We start from the raw sequence: 21,614 nt of genomic DNA, 5'->3' as shown, positions 1-21,614 counted from the left end.
TGCTGTCTAGATTGGTCATAACTTTTCTTCTAAGGAGCAAGCGTCTTTTAATTTCATGGCTGCAGTAACCATCTGCAGTGATTTTGGAACCCCCAAAAATGACCTAGTCATAGTCAAAATCACTCAAATGGGTAATTATGGGGTGAGGGGAGTTGACTTTTAATACTATGTGTAGGCTGTGTGTGTGTGTGTGTGTGTGTGTATACGTGCAAACACACCCATGCTTTGATGAGCTAAGTCCTTTAAAACCTGTGGCATTAATTCAGCTCACCATAAGGCACATCAGTAATTTGAATGTAGGCAAATACATCTCAATACTGACTCTGTATAGCTTCTCTGAGGCATCCCTTTGGCCTCTACAAGCCAGTCTTTCTACCCTCAGTCTTTTCAGCAAGCTAACCAGCATTCTCTTGGCCCAGACTTGCCATCAGATTTTCTTACCAGCTCATGAACTGGCTGAATTCAGACAAGAAAACTTGGACTCAGCTCTGCTTTAGATATAATACTTGGGGAGCCACTAAACTTCTGTCGTTTCACCTTTGTTTTCATCTATTAAATGGAAGGGTTCATACAGACTAGTAGTTTCTCAAACTGACTGCACCTACATTAGCTGAGAAAACTATTAAAATACAGATGCTAATCTACTGAACCAGAATCTCTGCAGTGAATCCAGGAAGTTATAATCCAGGTATTATAACTTCCCTATGACATAGGGATGCACAGTGAGGTCACTGGAATGTTCTCCAAAGTTTTTTGGGTCTCTATCATTCAGCCATGAAATTAAAAGACGCTTGCTCCTTGGAAGAAAAGTTATGACCAATATAGACAGCATATTAAAAAGCAGAGACATTACTTTGCCAACAAAGGTCTGTCTACTCAAAGCTAAGGCTTTTCCAATAGTCATGTATGGAAGCGAGAGTTGGACTATAAAGAAAGCTGAGTGTCGAAGAATTGATGCTTTTGAACTGTGGTGTTAGAGAAGACTCTTGAGAGTCCCTTGGACAGCAAGGAGATCCAACCAGTCAATCCTAAAGGAAATCAGTCCTGAATATTCATTGGAAGGACTGATGCTGATGCTGAAACTGCAATACTTTGGCCACCTGATGCGAAGAACTGACCATCTGAAAAGACCCTGATGCTGGGAAAGATTGAAGGCAGGGGGAGAAGGGGATGGCAGAGGATGAGATGGTTGGATGGCATCACCAACTTAATGGACATGAGTTTGAGTAAGCTCCAGGAGTTGGTTTGGACAGGGAAGCCTGGTGTGCTGCAGTCCATGGGGTCAGAAAGAGTCAGAAATGACTGAGCAACTGAACTGAACTGAACTGATCATTCAGTCAGTCTATTGGTCTCCTTAGTATAACTGTTTCTAACTTCCTTTCCCCTGTCTTCAAATACAAATTGGGGTAAAGGATGATTTGTTTCATATGTAAATGAGACAACTACCCAACTCACCTTTTCTAATCATTACCATAGGAGTAATTTTTTTTTTTTTTACTAAATTTCTCCAAATAGAAAGCCATATAAACAATTTTAGTACCTATATTAACAAATAAGATTCTAGATGCTTAATAATATTACTAAGTACCTCATTGGTAGTTCCAGAGCTTAACTGCATCTGAAATAGGCTAGCCAGGCCTCTCTTGAGATTTTCTATGGCTGCTGGTTCATTTTGATATGAGTAGAACTCTTTGATCTAGGTGAAAAAAGAACAAACATAAATAGAGCAGAAATGGATCATTTACGAGACTTGGTTAAATAAATAGCAGGAAAGGTTAGATTCTCACTCCTTTCAATTCTGGGAGAAAGAGATCTGTTAGTTCAACGCTGGGACTTCTTTTTTTGTGAAAAGAAGCCATTTACATTTCAAAAGGCTAGACCACCAAAATATGACATTTCAGGAGGTTGATAATGAAGGCTTTGGCTATGATGGGAATAACATAGAAAAGGAAAAAAAGCACTGATACAGGATGGGGTTTCTGTGAAAACAAGGATTGCCCAAGAAAGAGAAATCAGGAACATTCTCTTCAAGCATGTCAACATATTCCCTAGCTATAATTCTGCTTGGAACAAAAATTAACCAATGTTTGGACTTCCCTGGTGGTCCAGTGGTTAAGAACCTGCCTGCCAACGCAGGGGACATGGGTTTGATTCCTGGTCCAAGAAGATCCCACATGCCTCAGAATAACTAAGCTGGAGTGCCACAACTGCTGAGCTCACATGCGACAACTATTGAAACCCATGCACTTAAAGCCCATGCTCCGCAACAAGAGAAGCCACCACAATGAGGAACCTGCACCTCACAGAACAGCAGCCCCTGCAACTAGAGAATTCCCACTTACAGCAGCGAAGACAAAAATCAAGTCTTCATCACAGTCAAAAATATATAAACAGAATTAAAAAAACTAATCAAGTTTCAAAGTAACATCTCAGAAATAGGGGAGAAGGCAATGGCACCCCACTCCAGTACTCTTGCCTGGAAAATCCCATGGACGGAGGAGCCTGGTAGGCTGCGGTCCATAGGGTTTCTAAGAGTCGGACATGACTGAGAGACTTCCCTTTCACTTTTCGCTTTCATGCATTGGAGAGGGAAATGGCAACCCATTCCAGTGTTCTTGCCTGGAGAATCCCAGGGATGGGAGAGCCTGGTGGGCTGACGTCTTATGGGGTTGCACAGAGTCGGACACGACTGAAGCGACTTAGCAGCAGTAGCAGCACAGAAATAGATTCTTGTAGAGAATGGCAATCACCATGCTTGAGAATCCTGAGACAGCATGGCCTCTAAGGGCTATGATAAGGGCCCACACGTGGCCAAAATGCCCATGGACAAAATTCCACAAGACTGATGTTCATTGGCCCTGCAGAGCATTCCTGTTGGCCTTGGCTATGAGGAGACATAGAAGGTTGGAAGATTTGAGGTTTAGGGTGCTAACACTGCATAGCCTGCCACAGGTACTGCTTTGAGTTTCTCTTCAGAAAGCAGGAAAAAGGCTAGAATGAGGAAGGGGACTGTGATTTGGCTGCAATAATAAACGGCTTATCTTAGCTTTGTTTCATCCTTGACATTTACAGGCACAGAGACGATAACTATGTCTCATACCATTTTGACCATTTAGCTCATGTTTAAGAAACAAGGATAAAAATACAAAGAATTTTCTGGAAAGCAGGCTGTCATTTTTTACCCTGTATTGACTTCAAACACATCACATGATTTAGAAATGGAGAGGATGGATATAGCTTCCCTATAAAAATTCCCAAAGTTTATGGTAATTATAGATGCATGTCTACCAGAAATATCCTGAATGCCTTCCTATCTCTCTTTAAAACCAACCATGGAAAAAAAAAAAAAAAAACCAACCATGACTTCTCAAGTAAAACTGAAAGCTCAGTCATTATGCAATAAATTCAATTAATACCAATCTGAACAATTTAGTGTACATAAAACTCCCTCATACCTTAGATGAAAATATTTTGCCTAATAATTCAAACTCAAATTTTCTATTTTTATTTTCTACATATATTCTGCCTAGGGACAGATTTACCGGGTACTTTATCCGGCAATCAATTTTAGTCATTACACTGGATGAACCTATAAATGTTGGGATTGTGTTTGTCCAGGTTAAAAGGGAACTGGAATAGTGACCTCAACGTCTGGAAATCCACAGTATCATATTCTCAAACAAATCACTGACAATTTCTCAGAACCAAGGTTGAGTTTCTGATGCTCTATTTTGTAAACTAGGTCTTCTTACCTTTGAGGAATTAGAGTGTAACTTTCCTTGCAAATATTTGGGAGTACTTAATCTCCAAATATCAGGACTATTAAAGGATCCTAACTGGATTTCTTGGGCCCATACACAGTCAGAAGGGCTCGGTAGCAATATGCACATGCCTACGGTCTGGGACATTTTTGGCCTGAGCCTTAAATACCTCAGAAAGTGAGAGGATCCGTTAAGTAGGAAAAGTACTACCATACTTGTACTTGATCGGTACCCTCAGTTTGCTTCCAAGCTATAAAATATGCCTGAATTGCTTATAAAGTTTTCCCTAAAATTTCAGGAACCCAGTTGACAGATTTAATCTTCACATATAAGATTAAATGCTCCCCTCCTACTCCTTCTTCTGATCTTGACTGCTATATCCCTAAGAAAACGGTGTGACAGACTTTTTTTCCTGGCAGGCTGAACAACACAAAGTGTGAGACAGAAAATTCTTTTTCATTCCTCCTATTAGTTTTTATTGTCTCCATAGCACTAGAAAAGACAACAAGTCTCTTTTTCCTTTCATGTGCCTGCTAACCTTTGGGGCCTACATTCCCTCCCTTTAGTTGCAGACCACTGAGACCCAGAGGGAAGACAGCACTTGTGTCCATAAATGTCAAAACTGTTAGAATAAAGTGGACTTTTGGTAATTAAGAAAATAATAAAGTCAGAACTTTGAAGTTTAATCCATGTGGCTGACACAATCTTAAATTCATTATTTCACAACAGGAACTGAGTAAGTTTTACTATATTCAGGCCATAAATCTGATTACTTCATTCAGTTCTGAAATGAGCTCTGAATATCCAAGAGCACAGGACTCTTATCTAAATTCACAGTCCCTGAAGCTTCCAAAGAGCAGCATAGTCATCACAAAGTAAGCCGTCAACCCAAGGAAACTAAACATAGAGGGATAAGGGTGGGTTGTGACGAAGGAGATGCAGTGCTTCTTTTGGCCAAACTTTGAGGGCCAATTTCCCCTAGAAATCAGTAGGGATTATTCATATTTTTTAAAGAAAAAAATGCTTCTATACATTCCTTCAATTTACACATTCATTATGAAAAAGAGAAAGCAAAACTTAATTAACCGGCCAAAGAGCAAAACTGAACAAAAAGGATCACAGCAAACAGAGATTAGTCACTTTCTTTGGTCTACTTTCTTAGCTGAAGCCATGTATGTCTCTTTCATATGTACCTAAGAAACAGCATAGCTAGGAAATGGTACCTTGTAAAACAGACAAGTAAAGAAGTACACAAAGAATTAGGAGGCTTTCAAGGTGTCACTTTTCTTTTGGAGGTTGGGTGTGGATACAGGAGCCACGCTGCCAGATTCAGAGAGCAAATCAATGCCTAAGGACAGCAAAAATGAAGGGCAGACTCAGCAGCCACATAATTCAATCAATACTGAGTAAAAACCAGAAATAGAAATCTGGTAATATTCCAGTTAATTGGATTAGCATTTCAGGCCAAAAAAGAATCCATGTGGTAACGAGCCATCTTTTGCACGTCAGTCTTAAGTAGAAAACTGTCATGTTTCCAACTTAATTTGTAAATAAATTAGAGTCATACCCAAACATTTAAGTAAGGGAAGATGGAAAAAAACATATGTGCAATAAACATGCATCTATGTATTTTCATGGGATATCTTTTATAATGTGAATTTGGACTCTGAGAAGACAAAAATACATGCTGGTGAGAAACCTTGAGATCAAAGAAATTTCAGGGAGTAAAACTTAAATTGAGTCTGGGATAGAAAATACTCTCTGAGAAAACTGCCAATCAGCAGTAGAGACTTTCCTTTCATAATTTCTCCCATAGTAAGATGATGTGATAGTTAAAATAATGATATTTCTGACAGTGAAGTGGCTAAAAATTCCACGTGGCTTCTTTATCTCCAGGGTCATGTTTTTTCCAACAAGTACTTTATCATATAAATGAAAGATACCACAATGTACTTTAACTTGTATCACAGGAAACAGCTCCTGCAGAAATGACACGTTGGGGTCACTGAAATAATGATGTGGCAGCTCCATCCCAGCCTTTGTACAGGGAGGCACTGAGTCCAACCAAAGACTTTGTACTCAACTGCCACCCGCAGGGCTATAAAATGATCGGTTGTGGTTTAGCCAAAGTATTGGAGCTTCAGCTTCAGCATCCTTTCAATCAAAGAAGGATTTCCTTTCAACGAAAGGAAAGGCTGATTTCCTTTAGCACCGACTGGTTTGGGCGTCCCTGGTGGCTCAGATGGTAAAGAATCACCTGCAAAGTGGGAGACTTGGGTTTGATCCCTGGATTGAGAAGAACCCCTTGAGAAGGGAATGCCTACCAACTCCAGGATTCTTGCCTGGAGAATTCCATTGACAGAGGAGCCCGGTGGGCTACAATCCATGGGGTCACAAAGAATTGGACACAACTGAGTGACTAACATTTCACACTTAGATTATAAATGCAATTAATAAGTTATGGCTCAAGCATGTTGCCACAATGGAATGCCAAAGAAAAAAATACCAGTATTTCCTGTTGTTTACAAAGTTGGGCCATATGAAAATCAACTGAGTTAATACATACAGTGAACAGTGACAAGAAGACTACAAAGCAACCAGAGACGTGGTTTTTTCCCCCCAAATTCTTTCCAGCTAGAAAAGACAGTAAAAACACAGACGTTTCCACACAGACCCTCTCTTTTAAATCCCAGCTCCACCACTTGCTAATTGTTTGACCCTAGGCAATGGCACCCCACTCCAGTACTCTTGCTTGGAAAATCCCATGGATGGAGGAGCCTGATAGGCTGCAGTCCATGGGGTCGCTAAGAGTTGGATATGACTGAGCAACTTCACTTCCACTTTTCAATTTCATGCATTGGAGAAGGAAATGGAAACCCACTCCAGTGTTCTTGTCTGGAGAATCCCGGGGAAGGGGGAGCTTGGTGGGCTGCCATCTGAGGGGTCACACAGAGTCGGATACGACTGAAGCGACTTAGCAGCAGCAGCAGCAGCAGGCAAGTTTCTTTCCTTCTCTTAACTTTGATTTCCTCATCTATTACCAGAGGATGAAAAAGCAGCACCTGCTTCCCAGGGCTGTTATGGAGATAAAAGAGAAAATTCATGTAATACCTTCAGTCAGTACAGATATTAAGGGTTAAGTATGTTTTAGCTAAATTGTATCTAACTCTTTTGTGACCCCATGGACTGTAGCCTGTCAGGCTCCTCTGTCCATGAAATTACCCAGGCAAGAATACTGGAGTGGGTTACCATGCCCTCCTCCAGGGGATCTTCCCGTCACAGGGACCCGTCACAGGGATCGAACCCACATCTCTTATGTCTCCTGCATTGACAGGCAGGTTCTTTACCACTAGCAATACCTGGGTAGGCTCAGGGGAGCATAGGGTTTGGGAAAGGCTTCCAGAACACCGAATCAGTCAGTGTAAGACTTGGTTCTGACTGCTTTGCTCAGGAAGAGAGTAGAAGGGCTGGAATATAAAGAGGAAAAACAAGTTTCTTCACCAAAACCTATCATCTAGCAATGAACACAAATGGTCAAAAGGAAAGTGATAAGGGCTATGAGTGAGCTATAATGTGCTAAGAAGTTTCTAAAGAGGGATAGTTATTTCCAGCTGGTTAAAAGGGTGTGAATGTTACAAAAGAAAAGGCCTGTAAGCAAAGCTTGAAGCATAATAAGTATTAATATTTCACAAGTAGAGAAGGGAGAGAAGCATTCCTGAAATGGTGATTCATATTTGGTTGTAAGAGAGTGATGATACAATAATCCTTCTTGAGAATCCCTTTTTAGTACTTTACTAAAAATGAGCATCAGGAATAGCAACATATTACATGTCTTAAATTTGTATTTTAAAGTACTTGTTTTCATTTTTAGTTTGAATCTGGAAATTTTTGATCTAGAGAAATTTTAGAGATTTGAAGTTTTAATGGTCCCTTTCTGTTTTTGTACATTAATTCCTGAAAGTAAGCTTTCATCTTTACTAATATAGTATGTTTTAACATGTCAATATAATATCTATACTCTTCATAAACCCATATTTAATGCCTGAAAATTCACAGATCACAATTGTGTTTCAATTCCAAACATACTAAGACAATTTTAAGAGATGAGACTCAAATTGTAAGTAATCACATTTACAGAATTTTCAGAGCAAATTTCCAACATATAGTGCTCATTCATTACTTTAGTATATAAAATGCTCTTCAAAGTCATAACTTTAAAATAATCTCTAAATGTTTTTTTTTAATCAACTCTATCTTAGAAATGCCATGTCCCTTCAAAAGCTTCAGTTTTGTACTTGAGCCAGTTATTGATACTCTTATGACAAATGCATATCACTTATCTAATTTAGATCATTTCATTCTTATAATTTGCCTACTTTCCTGAATTTATCCATTCATCTATGATGACCTATTGTGTTACAGTAGCTTTTTAATCCTTTCTAATTTAATAAGGAATGTACCTTTTAATACTGTCTCTCATCAATAAACAAATACTTGATTCTACTATAAAGATTTCTCATAAAAATAGGGAATATAAATGGCTAGGTAATATAAGTGAATCCAAAGCCTTGACTTACTTCTGAAACATTTAATTTGTGACTTCCATTTATTAGTTATTTTTAAAAAACTCCATTTTCACAAAAGTAGTGACACCATGATCACCTAAAATAATATTAATATCTACCTAAGGAAGAAAAATATGAAGTTGGGGGAAAAAAAACATGTGGAACTCCAAAAATCTCGTTTACCTTTCCATGAATTAGATGAAGGAGCACAGGTCTTTGCATTGCTTCCAAGTTTTCCTTTCTTATGATTTGAGATGACTTTTTTCCTTTGAAAATGCTCTTCTCTCCTCTCTGTTGATTCACATTTTCAAGGTTTACATCTTTCATCTGGAATCACGGAAAGAAACCTATTAGAAAAACTTCCTATACCTGTTTCCATCAGAGTTTCCTAGAAAATAAAATGGTAAAGCAATAAACAGGGTTGGCCATAATTTCTTCTGTCATTCAACACATGATTCACAGTACCTAGCCATCATCTTTAAAAGAAAGGAGAAGGTTTCAAAACTTAGATTTTTGAATTAGGTAAAAATACTGACATTAAAGGAACCTGCAACTTCAGGTTTATAGTAACTGTGGCTGGAATATGGCTCTTTAATGTTGTTTTCACTCTCTTCATTTGTTTTGAACTGTTGCTATCTGCCTACTCTCTTCACTTTCTGTAACTTTTGTTTGAAAGGTATCCTGCCCCATTGTACCTCATCTATACATACAAAATTAAGCATTAACAATCTGATTACTGAACAAAGAGCTACAGAATGTTTTCTGCAGAATACTGTTCTACTGAGAAATGGGGAGGTGGATGATAAAGTTTTGATCCAACTTGGAAAACACACACAGCTATTAGAGACAACCAAAGAAGCAAAGATCACTTGATAAACGTATTGCAATGATACCTCATTATAAAGTATATTACCAACTACTTACCAGTTACAATGAGGAAAATCTTGGTCCTGGTACCTGTTTCACACTGACATGTAGAAGGAGAACTGACTTTACTAAAGAAATCTATTGCTTTTAGGTCCTTGAAAAGCAAATGTGGAATCATATATTAAATTTGGAAGAGGCCCCAAAGGCCATCTAATTTGACCTTCTTTGTCAACACATAAATCTAAAGCATCATAACTGACTAAACACTGCCATTCAGGGAAGCACCTGGTTCTGTCATCAGGAAGAAAGCAGAATAAGTTACTCCCTCATTGGTGATTCCACCTGTCAGATCAAGGAACACAGGAAAGCTAGAAGGTCACAATTTGTCTCCTCCTTCACTTAGAGTGGTCTCAATTGCTTTTCATATGACATTGATTCTACACTCCTTACATGCAGAACATTTCAAATGGATTCTAGTTTATTGTACCTATTAACATGACATATTAACAGCCTGGCATGCTGCAGTCCATGGGATCACAGTCAGACACAACTGAGCTACTGAACAACAACAAAATATGACATATAGAACTGAACATAATACTTCAGTTACCAGTAGACACCTTCATTTGCCTGCTTCAATAATTTGGAAAGATCAGATAATTTTTGATTAGCAAAAACTTCAAAACTGTATATCTACTTATTTTAGTGATGGATAATATTCAATGAACATATGACCAACAGCACAAACAAGTGCTATTGAATGGTACACGTCTCAAAAACTTTGCTAACATCTAATCTTTGCATCTCTCTGGTAGAAAATACCCACCGTAATTTGGATCAGTTGGTTATCATCACCATCAGGACTCCTCCACAGTAAAGCGACATCCACATTGGATGAAATTCGGTAGCCCACACTGTCTTGGAGGTTTCCTTTGCCCCGATCGAGAAAAACTTCAGTGGAGTATGTGAGTTTGTATAGTCGGTCATTATTTAATGAGAGACCAGTTGTGTGACCTGTAAAAAAGACAGTGATACAAGTCAAGTCTTAGTTGTAAGGCACCCAGCAGGCCAGGGACTATGCTATCTTATCATCAACACATTCCTTCTCCAGCACAGTGGTACCCAGTGGGAGCTTATATTTGTTAAGGGGAGTAAATCTTTGCTAAGTGTAACATGGTTCTACTTCATCTGCTGAAATTATTGGTTGAACAACAACAAAAACAACAACTAACAAAGAAATAAGTTTCCATTTCAGAAAACTTAGTTTGTATCTTTAAATAATAATCTGATTATCTAAATATTGCCTTGGTTGAACTATAGAATATTTTAAAATAAATATCATCGTATTGCTTTAACTTATATGTATATTATTTCTTCCCCTCTCCCTGCCCAGCTTTCTTTAAATCAAATAATAAAATTTGATTTCAAGTAGAAGTTCAGCCAGAGATTGCTTGATAATTTGCAATTAACATATTTAAAATACAACAGGTCAAAGCCAAAGAAATTTTAGCAGTTAGATGGTAGTCCCTTACATTGGATATTTTGAACATTTAAAAAATATCCCTTCAAGGTAATTTATCCTATTAATTAAATTAGCAAACTTTCAGTATTAAAGTACATTTCAAGGCAACACATATGTAAATTTAAATTAGTTGTTGCTGAATAAAATGATGTTTTCCTACATAAAATCCAGCACAGGCTTTAATTTGGAAGGGACAACTTAATGTTTAATGTCAAATAGAATACAAGTCAGCATCATAACCAAAAAAAAAAAAAGATATATGGAGGAGTTCATACACTTTCCAAACAGTATATCTTAACCCAAAGAAAACATAAAAGAGTAGCATCCAGTCTTTCCCAAAGATGAACTGAGGTCATACAAAGTCTTTTGATAAATCTTCTATTCATAGCTCTCAGGAAAGAGTCAAAAAAGATTTCAGTAGGCATTTTTCGTCAGGGCTAACCGGGCAGAATTGACTAGTTAACTGTAACAAGCAACCATGTCTCTTTTTCCCCCACAGAAAATATGCATATGGGAGAGGGACAGAAAACGAGGCTGAGATGAGTAGGAGAGAAGTGAGGCAGCTGAGAAAGGAGGTAAAATTACTTGAAAAGTCAAAAACTAAGAAAATCTCCTTACTATCTGTTCTAAGTCTTTCCTACATATTAACTTATTTAATCCTCATAAAAATCTAATGGGGTAGGTACTGTTATTAGCCTGATTTTATAGATGAGGAAATCAAGAGATACAGAGATTATACAATTTACCCAAGATCACTCAGGAAATTAGTGGTGAAGCCTCTAACACCCTGTCTGGATCCAGAGACCATGTTCTTACCTACACTATACATATAAACCTTTAGGTTGACCTATTCCATTCCTGGGGAGTGAGCTAGGAATTCATTCATTCATTCAACAAGGATGTACTGAGCACCTACTGGGTAGTCAGCACTTTTCTAGGTTCTGGGGCTATACCAGTTAACAAGCAGACAACAGGTCTATCTTTGCGGCATTTACATTTAAATGAGGGGGGAAGGGCAATAAAAAAGCAAGTACATAGTTCAGTTCAGTTCAGTTGCTCAGTCGTGTCGGACTCTTTGCGATCCCATGAATTGCAGCACGCCAGGCCTCCCTGTCCATCACCAATTCCCGGAGTTCACCCAAACCCATGTCCATCGAGTTGGTGATGCCATCCAGCCATCTCATCCTCTGTCGTCCCCTTTTCCTCCTGCCCCCAAACCCCCACCAACCTAGATAGCATATTAAAAAGCAGAGACATTACTTTGCCAACAAAGGTCCGTCTAGTCAAGGCTATAGTTTTCCAGTGGTCACATGTGGATGTGAGAGTTGGACTGTGAAGAAAGCTGAGTGCCGAAGAATTGATGCTTTTGAACTGTGGTGTTGGAGAAGACTCTTGAGAGTTCCTTGGACTGCAAGGAGATCCAACCAGTCCATTCTAAAGGAGATCAGTCCTGAATATTCATTGGAAGGACTGATGCTAAAGCTGAAACTCCAGTATTTTGGCCACCTCATGCGAAGGGTTGACTCATTGGAAAAGTACATAAGTAAATTATAAAGAATATTAGAAATGCTAATGAAGAAAAATGAAATAAGAAAGGAAATGGGGATGCTGAGGGGAAAATCTTTATTGAGAAGGTAATATTCTGGGCGAGGACATTAGGCTAGTCACTTGGATATCTGTGGAGAGGGCACTGCCCACCCCTTCTTCCTCCCATGTCTCACCCCCACACTCCACTCCATCCCCCCACAGAAGGGAGAACAAGTTCAAAGACCCTGAGGAGAGTTCCCAGAGGAGGAACAACAGAGAGGCCAAGGACTCTGGGATTGGGTAAAGGACAAAGCTGAAAAAGATGAGGTCAAATAGGCACCCATGAGTGGCTGGGAGATGGTGGGTGAGGGGGGAAGGTATTTGCATAGACTTAGAATTCGACTGAGATGAAAAACTATTGCAAAGTTTTGGGTGGTGAAGTTACATGATCTGACAAAACTTCAATGAAAGGGGATGAGGATTTTAACAGAAAAGCCAGAAGGAAGTAACAGAGTGGGTACCTAAATGCGTACATGAAAACAGGCTGTGTCCAAACACCAAGTCAGGCAGAACCTCAGGTATGAGATAAGGAAGGCAGACAAAGGCAGGAAAAACCTTGAAGGAAACAAAGTCTGTGAGTCTCTCCAGCCTCCCCAAACTGGGGATACTGCAGCAGATTCAAACACCGGCTTTCTGACCAGGAAGATATTTTGGTCAAAGAGGCCTTCTTTTTTATGACACCTATCAAACTCCACAAAGGGCAAAAAGGAAATACTTGTTGCCTTATCTATCCTTACAGCAATTCTGATAGGTAAGCACTATAGGGCAGTTAAGAAAAGCTGACTCCGCGTTTAACTCAATGTAGCAGACACAATGTGGAATTTGATGTAGGAATATACTAAAATTCAAGTTTTGCGGACAACCTGAAGTGGCTTCTGATTAAAATAACTATGAAAAGTTTCTCTTTAATGCCAAAGGCTTCCAAACTATCATGTTGAGTTTTTTGTTTGTTTGTTTGTTTTTACTTGACTGGTCCAAAGAATGTGAAAAGGGACAATATATTTCAGTTCCTGACGATGACTTGGAAGTGATAAAGTAGAGGAAAGAATGGCTTTGTTCTACAACTTTTCCTACCTCTTTCAATAGGAGATACATCCTAAAAAGGATTTAAAGATACATCCTTTAAATAAGTGGATGGTGCTGAAGTGTTGTCCCGGCTGTCCTTTCCTCTTTGATAAGTATTTCTCTGTTTGTGTTACTAAGAGATCCAGCAATACTGGCAAGTGGGGGCATGTTCCATTTATATATCTTGACTAAATTTCTGTCTTCGGGTGTTGCTCTGTAGAGTATGCAGAAGGGCAACAGGACTTGATGGTAGATTAAATGAGCAAATCAATTTTTAGCCCCCAAAGGAGTCTGTACCTTTTCAATGTGTTCCTTTGAGAGATATATTTTTACTACCACAAAAAGAAAAAAGCTTTTAATTTTAAACTTTTTAAAAAATATCTTAAAGTATTCTTTTATTAAACTCAGATCAATATAACAGCTAATTGACTTAAGCAAAAAGACAAAATAGAAATAAGCTAGTAAAGGTGAGGCTTGAAGAGACCTGCATTGATGATAAGGATGAAAGATAAGGGGACTTTGGAGAAGGCCATGGCACCCCACTCCAGTACTCTTGCCTGGAAAATCCCATGGACAGAGGAGCATGGTGGGCTGCAGTCATTGGGGTCACTAAGAGTCGGACACGACTGAGCGACTTCCCTTTCACTCTTCACTTTCATGCATTGGAGAAGGAAATGGCAACCCACTCCAGTGTTCTTGCGTGAAGAATCCCAGGGACGGGGGAGCCTGGTGGGCTGCCATCTATGGGGTCGCACAGAGTCGGACATGACTGAAGCGACCTAGCAGCAGCAGCAGCAGGAATCCAACAGAAACCCAGAAGGCTGGAAAGAAAAGAGTAGGATGAAGGATAAGGGAGGGAAAAAATGGAAGATGGTTGTTGTGAATGGACTGAAAAGTATAGTCAGGCCAGGAAATAAAGACTCGTGTGAAGGAACAGTTCAGGTTTAGAGGTAACAAGATTAAGTAGAAAGTGTACATATGGGTGGATTATCGAAAGCAAAGCATTATGAAGAAAACCCAAAGAAGGTAATGAGAATAGACCCACAATTACAAAATATTATTTAGAAAAAGAGGAAACAAGAGTCTCCCAAACATTGAGTCAGCATATCTCTTCTCTCTACTAACTCCTTCTTCATTCTCTTTACAGTCCAATCTGCTCTCAACATCCACCCAGATCTGGAGATTTGCTAAATAATTGCATCGATAATTAACTTTGAGATGAGTTTTGAAGTGATGCATAACATCCCAAATTTATAATGGCCTGATTTTAAAGTAAACTCTTCACAACTAGTTCGCTTATTAAATATCAATCATTTTAAAGGACAATGAATCTATGATTATTAAACCACGATGCTGTAATACACGGCTTCCCAAGTGGCACTAGTGGTAAAAAATCCACCTGCCAGTGCAGGAGACACAAGAGACTAGAGTTCAATTCCTAGGTTGGGAAGATCCCCTGGGAAAGGTAATGGCACCCCACTCCAGTATCCTTGCCTGGGAAATCCCATGGACAGAGGTGCCTGGTGGGCTACAGTCTATGGGGTTGCAAAGAATCGGACCCAACTGAGTGAAGAAAGCACCATAATATAAGAAGTTACCCATCTGGGTAAGAGAAAGTTGCCAAGTCCTATATTTTTTATTCACGATATTTGGCACAAGCAGCTTGTATCACAACACTAATAACACTTAAGCTTTGAAGCCCCCACTTGCCCAGGCCTTTTCCAAGATCTTAGAAGGGGACCCTAGTGTTATGCATACATGTCAATCTTTTTTTCAGTAATATTTGCAAAAGTAAAATATTTTTTGTGAAAATGTAGATTACTTTTTTCTCAAAAATGGAGCCTAAATTGTATAAGCTTCAGTTTCTAAAATTCTGGATTTGTCACTGAACTTACAACAAACTGTAGCTATCTATTGTGTTCTCAGTCATATTTTCCTGTATGTCATTTCTGTATGTGTATATGTGTGTATTTAAATCTTTACAAATGCATGTATTTGAAAACATCAAGTTATCCAATATTCTATGTAGGTAAGGGAAAAGAGAGAAGCCCACAATAGCTCAATCATTTTTCTCAAAATAATCATGGTATTAGGTTTGATCTCATGGTGCATAAATTGGTCATATTATGAATATTTAGCAGTATTTGACAGATAAAATACAAGCTGTTTCACAATTCTCTGTCAGATATAATTTACAAACCTTTATTTTTTCTCATTAAAATTTTCTTTCATCCAAGTAAGGGCCGTATCTTTACCAAACATTTTAGAAAATAGTAATATATATATATATATATATGCATATAAATATATGTATAATCTTTAAAGAATCTGAAGTGTAATTTGCTTAGGTGAAATAATTTAGTCCCCCCCCAAATTTATTGTTCCAATAGCAAAAATTGTCTCTTTTCCTCATGTGGAAATTTTCCATGCAAAAAATTTTGAGACAAACTTTACCTTATTAAAAAAAGCCACAGTTATCTCAAGAGGATTTTAGAAGCTTACAAGTGAATTGCTTTATATCAGTTGCTTAGCGTACACAGTTATTAAAATTGGACACTACCATGCTGTTTTATAATAGGGCAACTGACTTTGATGGAGAGTCCTCTTAAGAGATTCTAAAAAGCGATCATTTTACAGGCCCAATATTTAGAAATTCAAGGCATGCATAAATTAGCTGATTTAAAACAAGATTACATATTAATATATTTCATACAGCTTTTTGAAATCGTTACTCAAAAGTTTGTTTGCTCTGAAAGTTAGCAATTTGTATGTTTTTAAGTAGATATTATCTTAAAATAGAAACTATAATGAGCAACACTATTTTTCCAAAGATAAATGTTATCTCTCAAATCTATGTCATGGAGTTTTATTTTCTATAATCCACCAACTATGATAATCTTATCTTTTTTGAATGATTATAGAATAAAATACAGGCTTTACCATTTCATTCATAATCCTTTGGTAAGTTAAATGCCTTTTTCATTGAGTCTAATTCTTTTTGATGTCACATTGCTAGGCAACTAGAAGGAAATTTAAGAACTGGTTTTTTTAAATCTACTTTTACAATTCAAATGAAGGAGCTGCATTCATTGAGTGACCAGCAGCAGCAGATAACAATAGTTGGCATCTTTTTTCTCCCCTTTAAAAATAAACCATGAATGAGAGAATGAAGCAAGAAGCATGCTAGTCTGAAGGACTGAAACTAAAAGGAACCTCTGTTTTCTTAATGTATGTAGGAATTCGAATTTAGTTTTCATTCCAACCCAGTCATGCCTTCACCAGCATTCTAAAGCTACATGGGTTTGAGGATCACTTAGTTAAGAATTCTTTCATTACACATACACACACTTTTCCCCCTGAACGATTAAAATTAAAGTTTAGCAGAAGGCAACACAAACTTACCTTTAACAGAAGCTGAATATGAGGAAATGAAGCAGAGAAAAAGCACAGCGAGAAGAATCATATTGATTCAGCTACCCTTTAATGCATTCAGTTCCCAGCTAGAAGTCACTGAGAAGTGGACTCTTTCAATGGCAGCAAGGGAGTGACCCTTCTCAGAACCTGCAACAATGTTTATCTTTGGAAGAAAGGTCAGATTCCAAACTCCAAAATCAGGACCTAAGTTCACAGAAGGGCTCACGATTAATGATTAAACTTAGGTGGGCTATAGTTTTCAGTCTCTCCCTCTTTTACTTTTTTACTCAATAAGAAAAATCAAGAAAATTTTCACTTTTGAGAGCTAAACTAAACCAGTTGCCATCCTGTAAATTCAGAAGCACAGAGGGGCAATCTAGGAAAACTGGGGATGATACTTTTCTGCTCAGCACATAATCATCAACATGCCTATATCATTAAATGCCTGTCTTCACATTTACCATTTGATGTGGGAGGGTGGTGAGGATTTGCGAACTCAGGAAAATTTGATGGAATTTTATTCTCTTGTATGGTCATCTGAAATTTTTTATACCATGGGTATGCTATTATTAAAAAATCACTCTAAATTTTAGAATTTGAATTTAAAAATTTTAACTTGTACCACCACCAATCACTTCAAAATAATGTTAGAATAGATTCAACATTCATTTCTTAAAACTAGATGATTCTTCTTACGTGTGAATCAGCATTGTCGACCATTAACACACTAGCGGGCAACTGAGTTTATGATAGTAGACCTCTAGCTATAGCTATGACAATAAACAATTGTCTGGATCCTCAGACTGGCTGGCTGGAGTTCCCTGTGCTTTCTGGATTCCAGTTCTAGGCAGAAATTCAGAAAGGGGATTCCAGTCCTTACTACTTCTGCAACAGAAAATTAATTAGGACACTTCTCTAGAATTAAAGTGAATACCCTAGAATGGCTAAGACCACACTAACTAAACCAGCTCTGCTCTTGTAAACTTTGGCAAGAGAAACTTGCTATGAATAAAACCTACTAAGATGAGGTGATTTGGAAACCATGTGGGGATGCTTTGGCAAAGGAAGGAATAATATGTTGGTAAAGGGATTTTTCAAATAAAATTGAAAATTCTTACGGCCATGTTTGGGGCTTCCCTGCTGGCTCAATGGTAAAGAATTCACCTCTTGGCCAAGCCAGAGACCTGGGTCAGAAAGATCCCCTGGAGAAAGAAATGGCAACCCATTCCAGTATTCTTGCCTGGGAAATTTCATGGACAGAGGAGCCTGATGGGCTACAGTCCCTGGGGTCACAGAATCAGACATGACCTAGCATAAACAGCAGCAGTATGGCCAGGTTTAAGCATAACGGGTTCTTAAATCTAACCTCATCTCTCTCCAAACCCTTTTCTAGAACCCTAACCTTAAGCTTAAATCTTCTAGACAACACAGGTAAAGATAGTCAACTTGATAGGGCCACAAGATGAAATCTAAAATATAAAATCTCAAAGTTAAGCATACTTCCTTTTGAAATATGTATATTTTTTATAAAGAACTGAAATGTGAAAATTGTTTGTCTTTATCCTCTATTGAGATTAAAACTTCATTTGCTATCATGTTTTACATATAAATCATGGCTAAAGTACCTATACAAAAATAAAATATTTGGTTATTACTTTCACTTTAAAGTTATAAATAATAAGTTGTCCTGGGGTAAATAGAAAATAATAAGTTGTCCTCTTAGAAAAATAACTGTTGAAGAAATATAAGTTTTTATGAATGGTAGGTATTATAAATACGAGATAACATGAAAGTGCTTTATTGCTTAACATTTGAATAGATTTCAATGTAGTCCCACGATTTCTGCATTGCATATATAGTGATATGAAGCCACTATAGTCATTTAAACGTTACACACTTTTTTGTTTAGATTAAGGACTATTTTAAATTTTATGAGAACAGCCTTTTGTTTTCATTTGAGGTTTACAGCTACATGCTTGTGGTTCGACTATGTGGTGCATGACACTTGTCTATTCGGTTAAAGTACTATTCGTCTTCAGGTGTTTACCAGAGTCTAACCAGTTAAAAGCATATCACTATTGCCTAACAAAATCTGTTTCATTTGAGCACTTGCTTTCCACTAGAAAGCACCTATGAGTCACTGTATTAAGTAGTCATTTAAATATAGGATGTTCAAATAAGGCTACTTCTATTGGTAATAAAAACCATCATCCTTAACTTTTTACAAAGATATTTGAAAGACTTCTTAAGATAGTTTCAGAGATGAAATAAGATTGCCAAAGCCTTTTCATATCCAGTGAATTCTGTATACCAAAGGAGAGGCATTCTCCTTGGTTAGTCTGTTGACCAAGCAAAGTGACATTTTATAATACTGTGGGAGATACCTCCAAATCTTATCATGTGCAAATCAGCTATTTACACAGCATGTGAAGCAATGCAGAAGCACAGCAAGATACAAAAATAAGAGCTTGCCATCTATGGTACAATTACTAGGTTAATACACTATGCCAAGCACTGAACGTTTTGTAGTATAGCTGAACAACCATTATTTCACATGTTAGCAAAATGACATTCAGATTAATTTAGTAAAATGATTTAAGGATCATAGAAAAACAAACATTGAAACCTAAATCCAATTTCTCCTTTACTTAAACAATATTAGAGATAGGAGGTAGAAAATTGATTTATTAGGTATGACATAGAATTATCAATTCAGACTGTCTTTTAATAAGTCCATCACACTTTTGTGTGGAGGCTAACAGGTAGCTAAATTGCTGTGGTTAGACGTTCCAGGCTGAACAGATTGTCTCCGGGAAAAAACTGATCTGTGCTAGTCAGGTCACAATCAAGTAATAGATTTTAAAACAATGCTCTTCAATGAAATCCATTGGTAAGTATATTTTAGTATGGAATATCTGCTATTCTATTTGGCAGTGATAATAAGAGACTATGAAATAAAAACGGCTAACTAATTCCAAAGTACAGTTGTGTTTCTAATAAGTATCAGAGGTTGCTAGGAGTTAACTCATTTCCTAGATTAGAAGATGAATGAACTTTACCCCACTAAAGGCTGACAGGAAATGTATTACCCTTCTAGATATGCTGCTGCTAAGTCGCTTCAGTCGCGTCCGACTCTGTGTGACCCCATAGATGGCAGCCCACCAGGTTTCCCCGTCCCTGGGATTCTCCAGGCAAGAACACTGGAGTGGGTTGCCATTTCCTTCTCCAATGCATGAAAGTGAAAAGTAAAAGTGAAGTCGCTCAGTCGTGTCCGACTCTTAGTGATCCCATTGACTGCAGCCCACCAGGCTCCTCCGTCCATGCGATTTTCCAGGCAAGAGTACTGGAGTGGGGTGCCATTGTCTTCTCCGACCCTTCTAGATATAGTTAAGTCAAAATGTATGATAGCTATCTATGGAAGTCAAAATGTATGATAGCTATCTATGGAGGGAAGTAAAGACAGACTTTACTTTGTCCTAGAAAGAAGCAACACTAATGAAAAAAACTTTTTAAAGGGACTCTTCAAGTTATCCCTAAGTGGTCATAATAAATTCTACTAGTATTTTCAATTCAATGAGGGAATTAGCATTCTCAAGGAATCCTGCAAAAAATATTTTTGGTAGGTAAGGAATACAGTCCACCCTTTGCATCAGCAGATGAGGAACCAGGGGATACCCAGGAGGGACAACTGTAAGGGACTTGAACATCTACAGAGTTTGCTGACTGTGGGGATCCTGGAACCAATCCCACACAGATACTGAGAGGACTGTAGTTTTTGTCTTTGCCTTTTGTCAGTTAATACTTTCTCAATTTGTCTGTTTTTTAATTTTTATTGGAGCAGAGTTGATTTACAATGTTGTGTTAATCAGTTACACATATACACATATCTACTGTCACCCTGCTTATTTAACTTACACGCAGAGTACATCATGAGAAACGCTGGGCTGGAAGAAGCACAAGCTGGAATCCACATTGCTGGGAGAAATATCAATAACCTCAGATATGCAGATGACACCACCCTTATGGCAGAAAGTGAAGAGGAACTCAAAAGCCTCTTGATGAAAGTGAAAGTGGAGAGTGAAAAAGTTGGCTTAAAGCTCAACATTCAGAAAACGAAGATCATGGCATCCGGTCCCATCACTTCATGGGAAATAGATGGGAAAACAGTGGAAACGGTGTCAGACTTTATTTTTCTGGGCTCCAAAATCACTGCAGATGGTGACTGCAGCCATGAAATTAAAAGATGCTTACTCCTTGGAAGGAAAGTTATGACCAACCTAGATAGCGTATTCAAAAGCAGAGACATTATTTTGCCAACAAAGATCCATCTAGTCAAGGCTATGGTTTTTCCAGTGGTCATGTATGGATGTGAGAGTTGGACTGTGAAGAAAGCTGAGTGCCGAAGAATTGATGCTTTTGAACTGTGGTGTCGGAGAAGACTCTTGAGAGTCCCTTGGACTGCAAGGAGATCCAAACAGTCCATTCTAAAGGAGATCAGCCCTGGGATTTCTTTGGAAGGAATGATGCTAAAGCTGAAACTCCAGTACTTTGGCCACCTGATGCGAAGAGTTGACTCATTGGAAACGACTCTGATGCTGGGAGGGATTGGGGGCAGGAGGAGAAGGGGATGATAGAGGATGAGATGGCTGGATGGCATTGCTGACTCGATGGAGGTGAGTCTGAGTGAACTCCGGGAGTTGGTGATGGACAGGGAGGCCTGGCGTGCTGCGATTCATGGGGTCGCAAAGAGTCGGACATGACTGGGTGACTGAACTGAACTGACTGACCCTTTTTTAGATCTTTCTCCCATAGACCTTTACAGATTATTGAGTA

At 38.3% G+C, this 21,614-nt stretch overlaps 1 protein-coding gene across 1 annotated transcript in view; it reads right to left on the bottom strand.

The window, feature by feature from the left end:
- MTTP (microsomal triglyceride transfer protein) overlaps window positions 1–16,985 on the bottom strand; it is a 56,758-nt gene extending 39,773 nt beyond the window's left edge. Inside the window, exons 1-4 of the mRNA XM_086406708.1 lie at window positions 16,770–16,985; window positions 10,020–10,207; window positions 8,510–8,653; window positions 1,589–1,696 (exon numbers count right to left, since the gene is read on the bottom strand). Of these exons, the coding sequence (XP_086262834.1) occupies window positions 1,589–1,696; window positions 8,510–8,653; window positions 10,020–10,207; window positions 16,770–16,830 (501 nt within the window). The 5' untranslated portion in view covers window positions 16,831–16,985. The remainder of the gene's footprint in view (window positions 1–1,588; window positions 1,697–8,509; window positions 8,654–10,019; window positions 10,208–16,769) is intronic.
- Between the last annotated feature and the right edge of the window lie 4,629 nt (window positions 16,986–21,614).

Source organism: Bos grunniens, chromosome 6 (assembly GCF_055505025.1).
Source record: "Bos grunniens cultivar Pamir isolate PY7600 chromosome 6, Bosgru_T2T1.0, whole genome shotgun sequence".
In the NCBI taxonomy this organism is placed as follows: domain Eukaryota; kingdom Metazoa; phylum Chordata; class Mammalia; order Artiodactyla; family Bovidae; genus Bos; species Bos grunniens.
The sequence above is the reverse complement of the archived record's forward strand: the minus strand, read 5'-3'. Positions and strand labels throughout refer to the sequence as shown.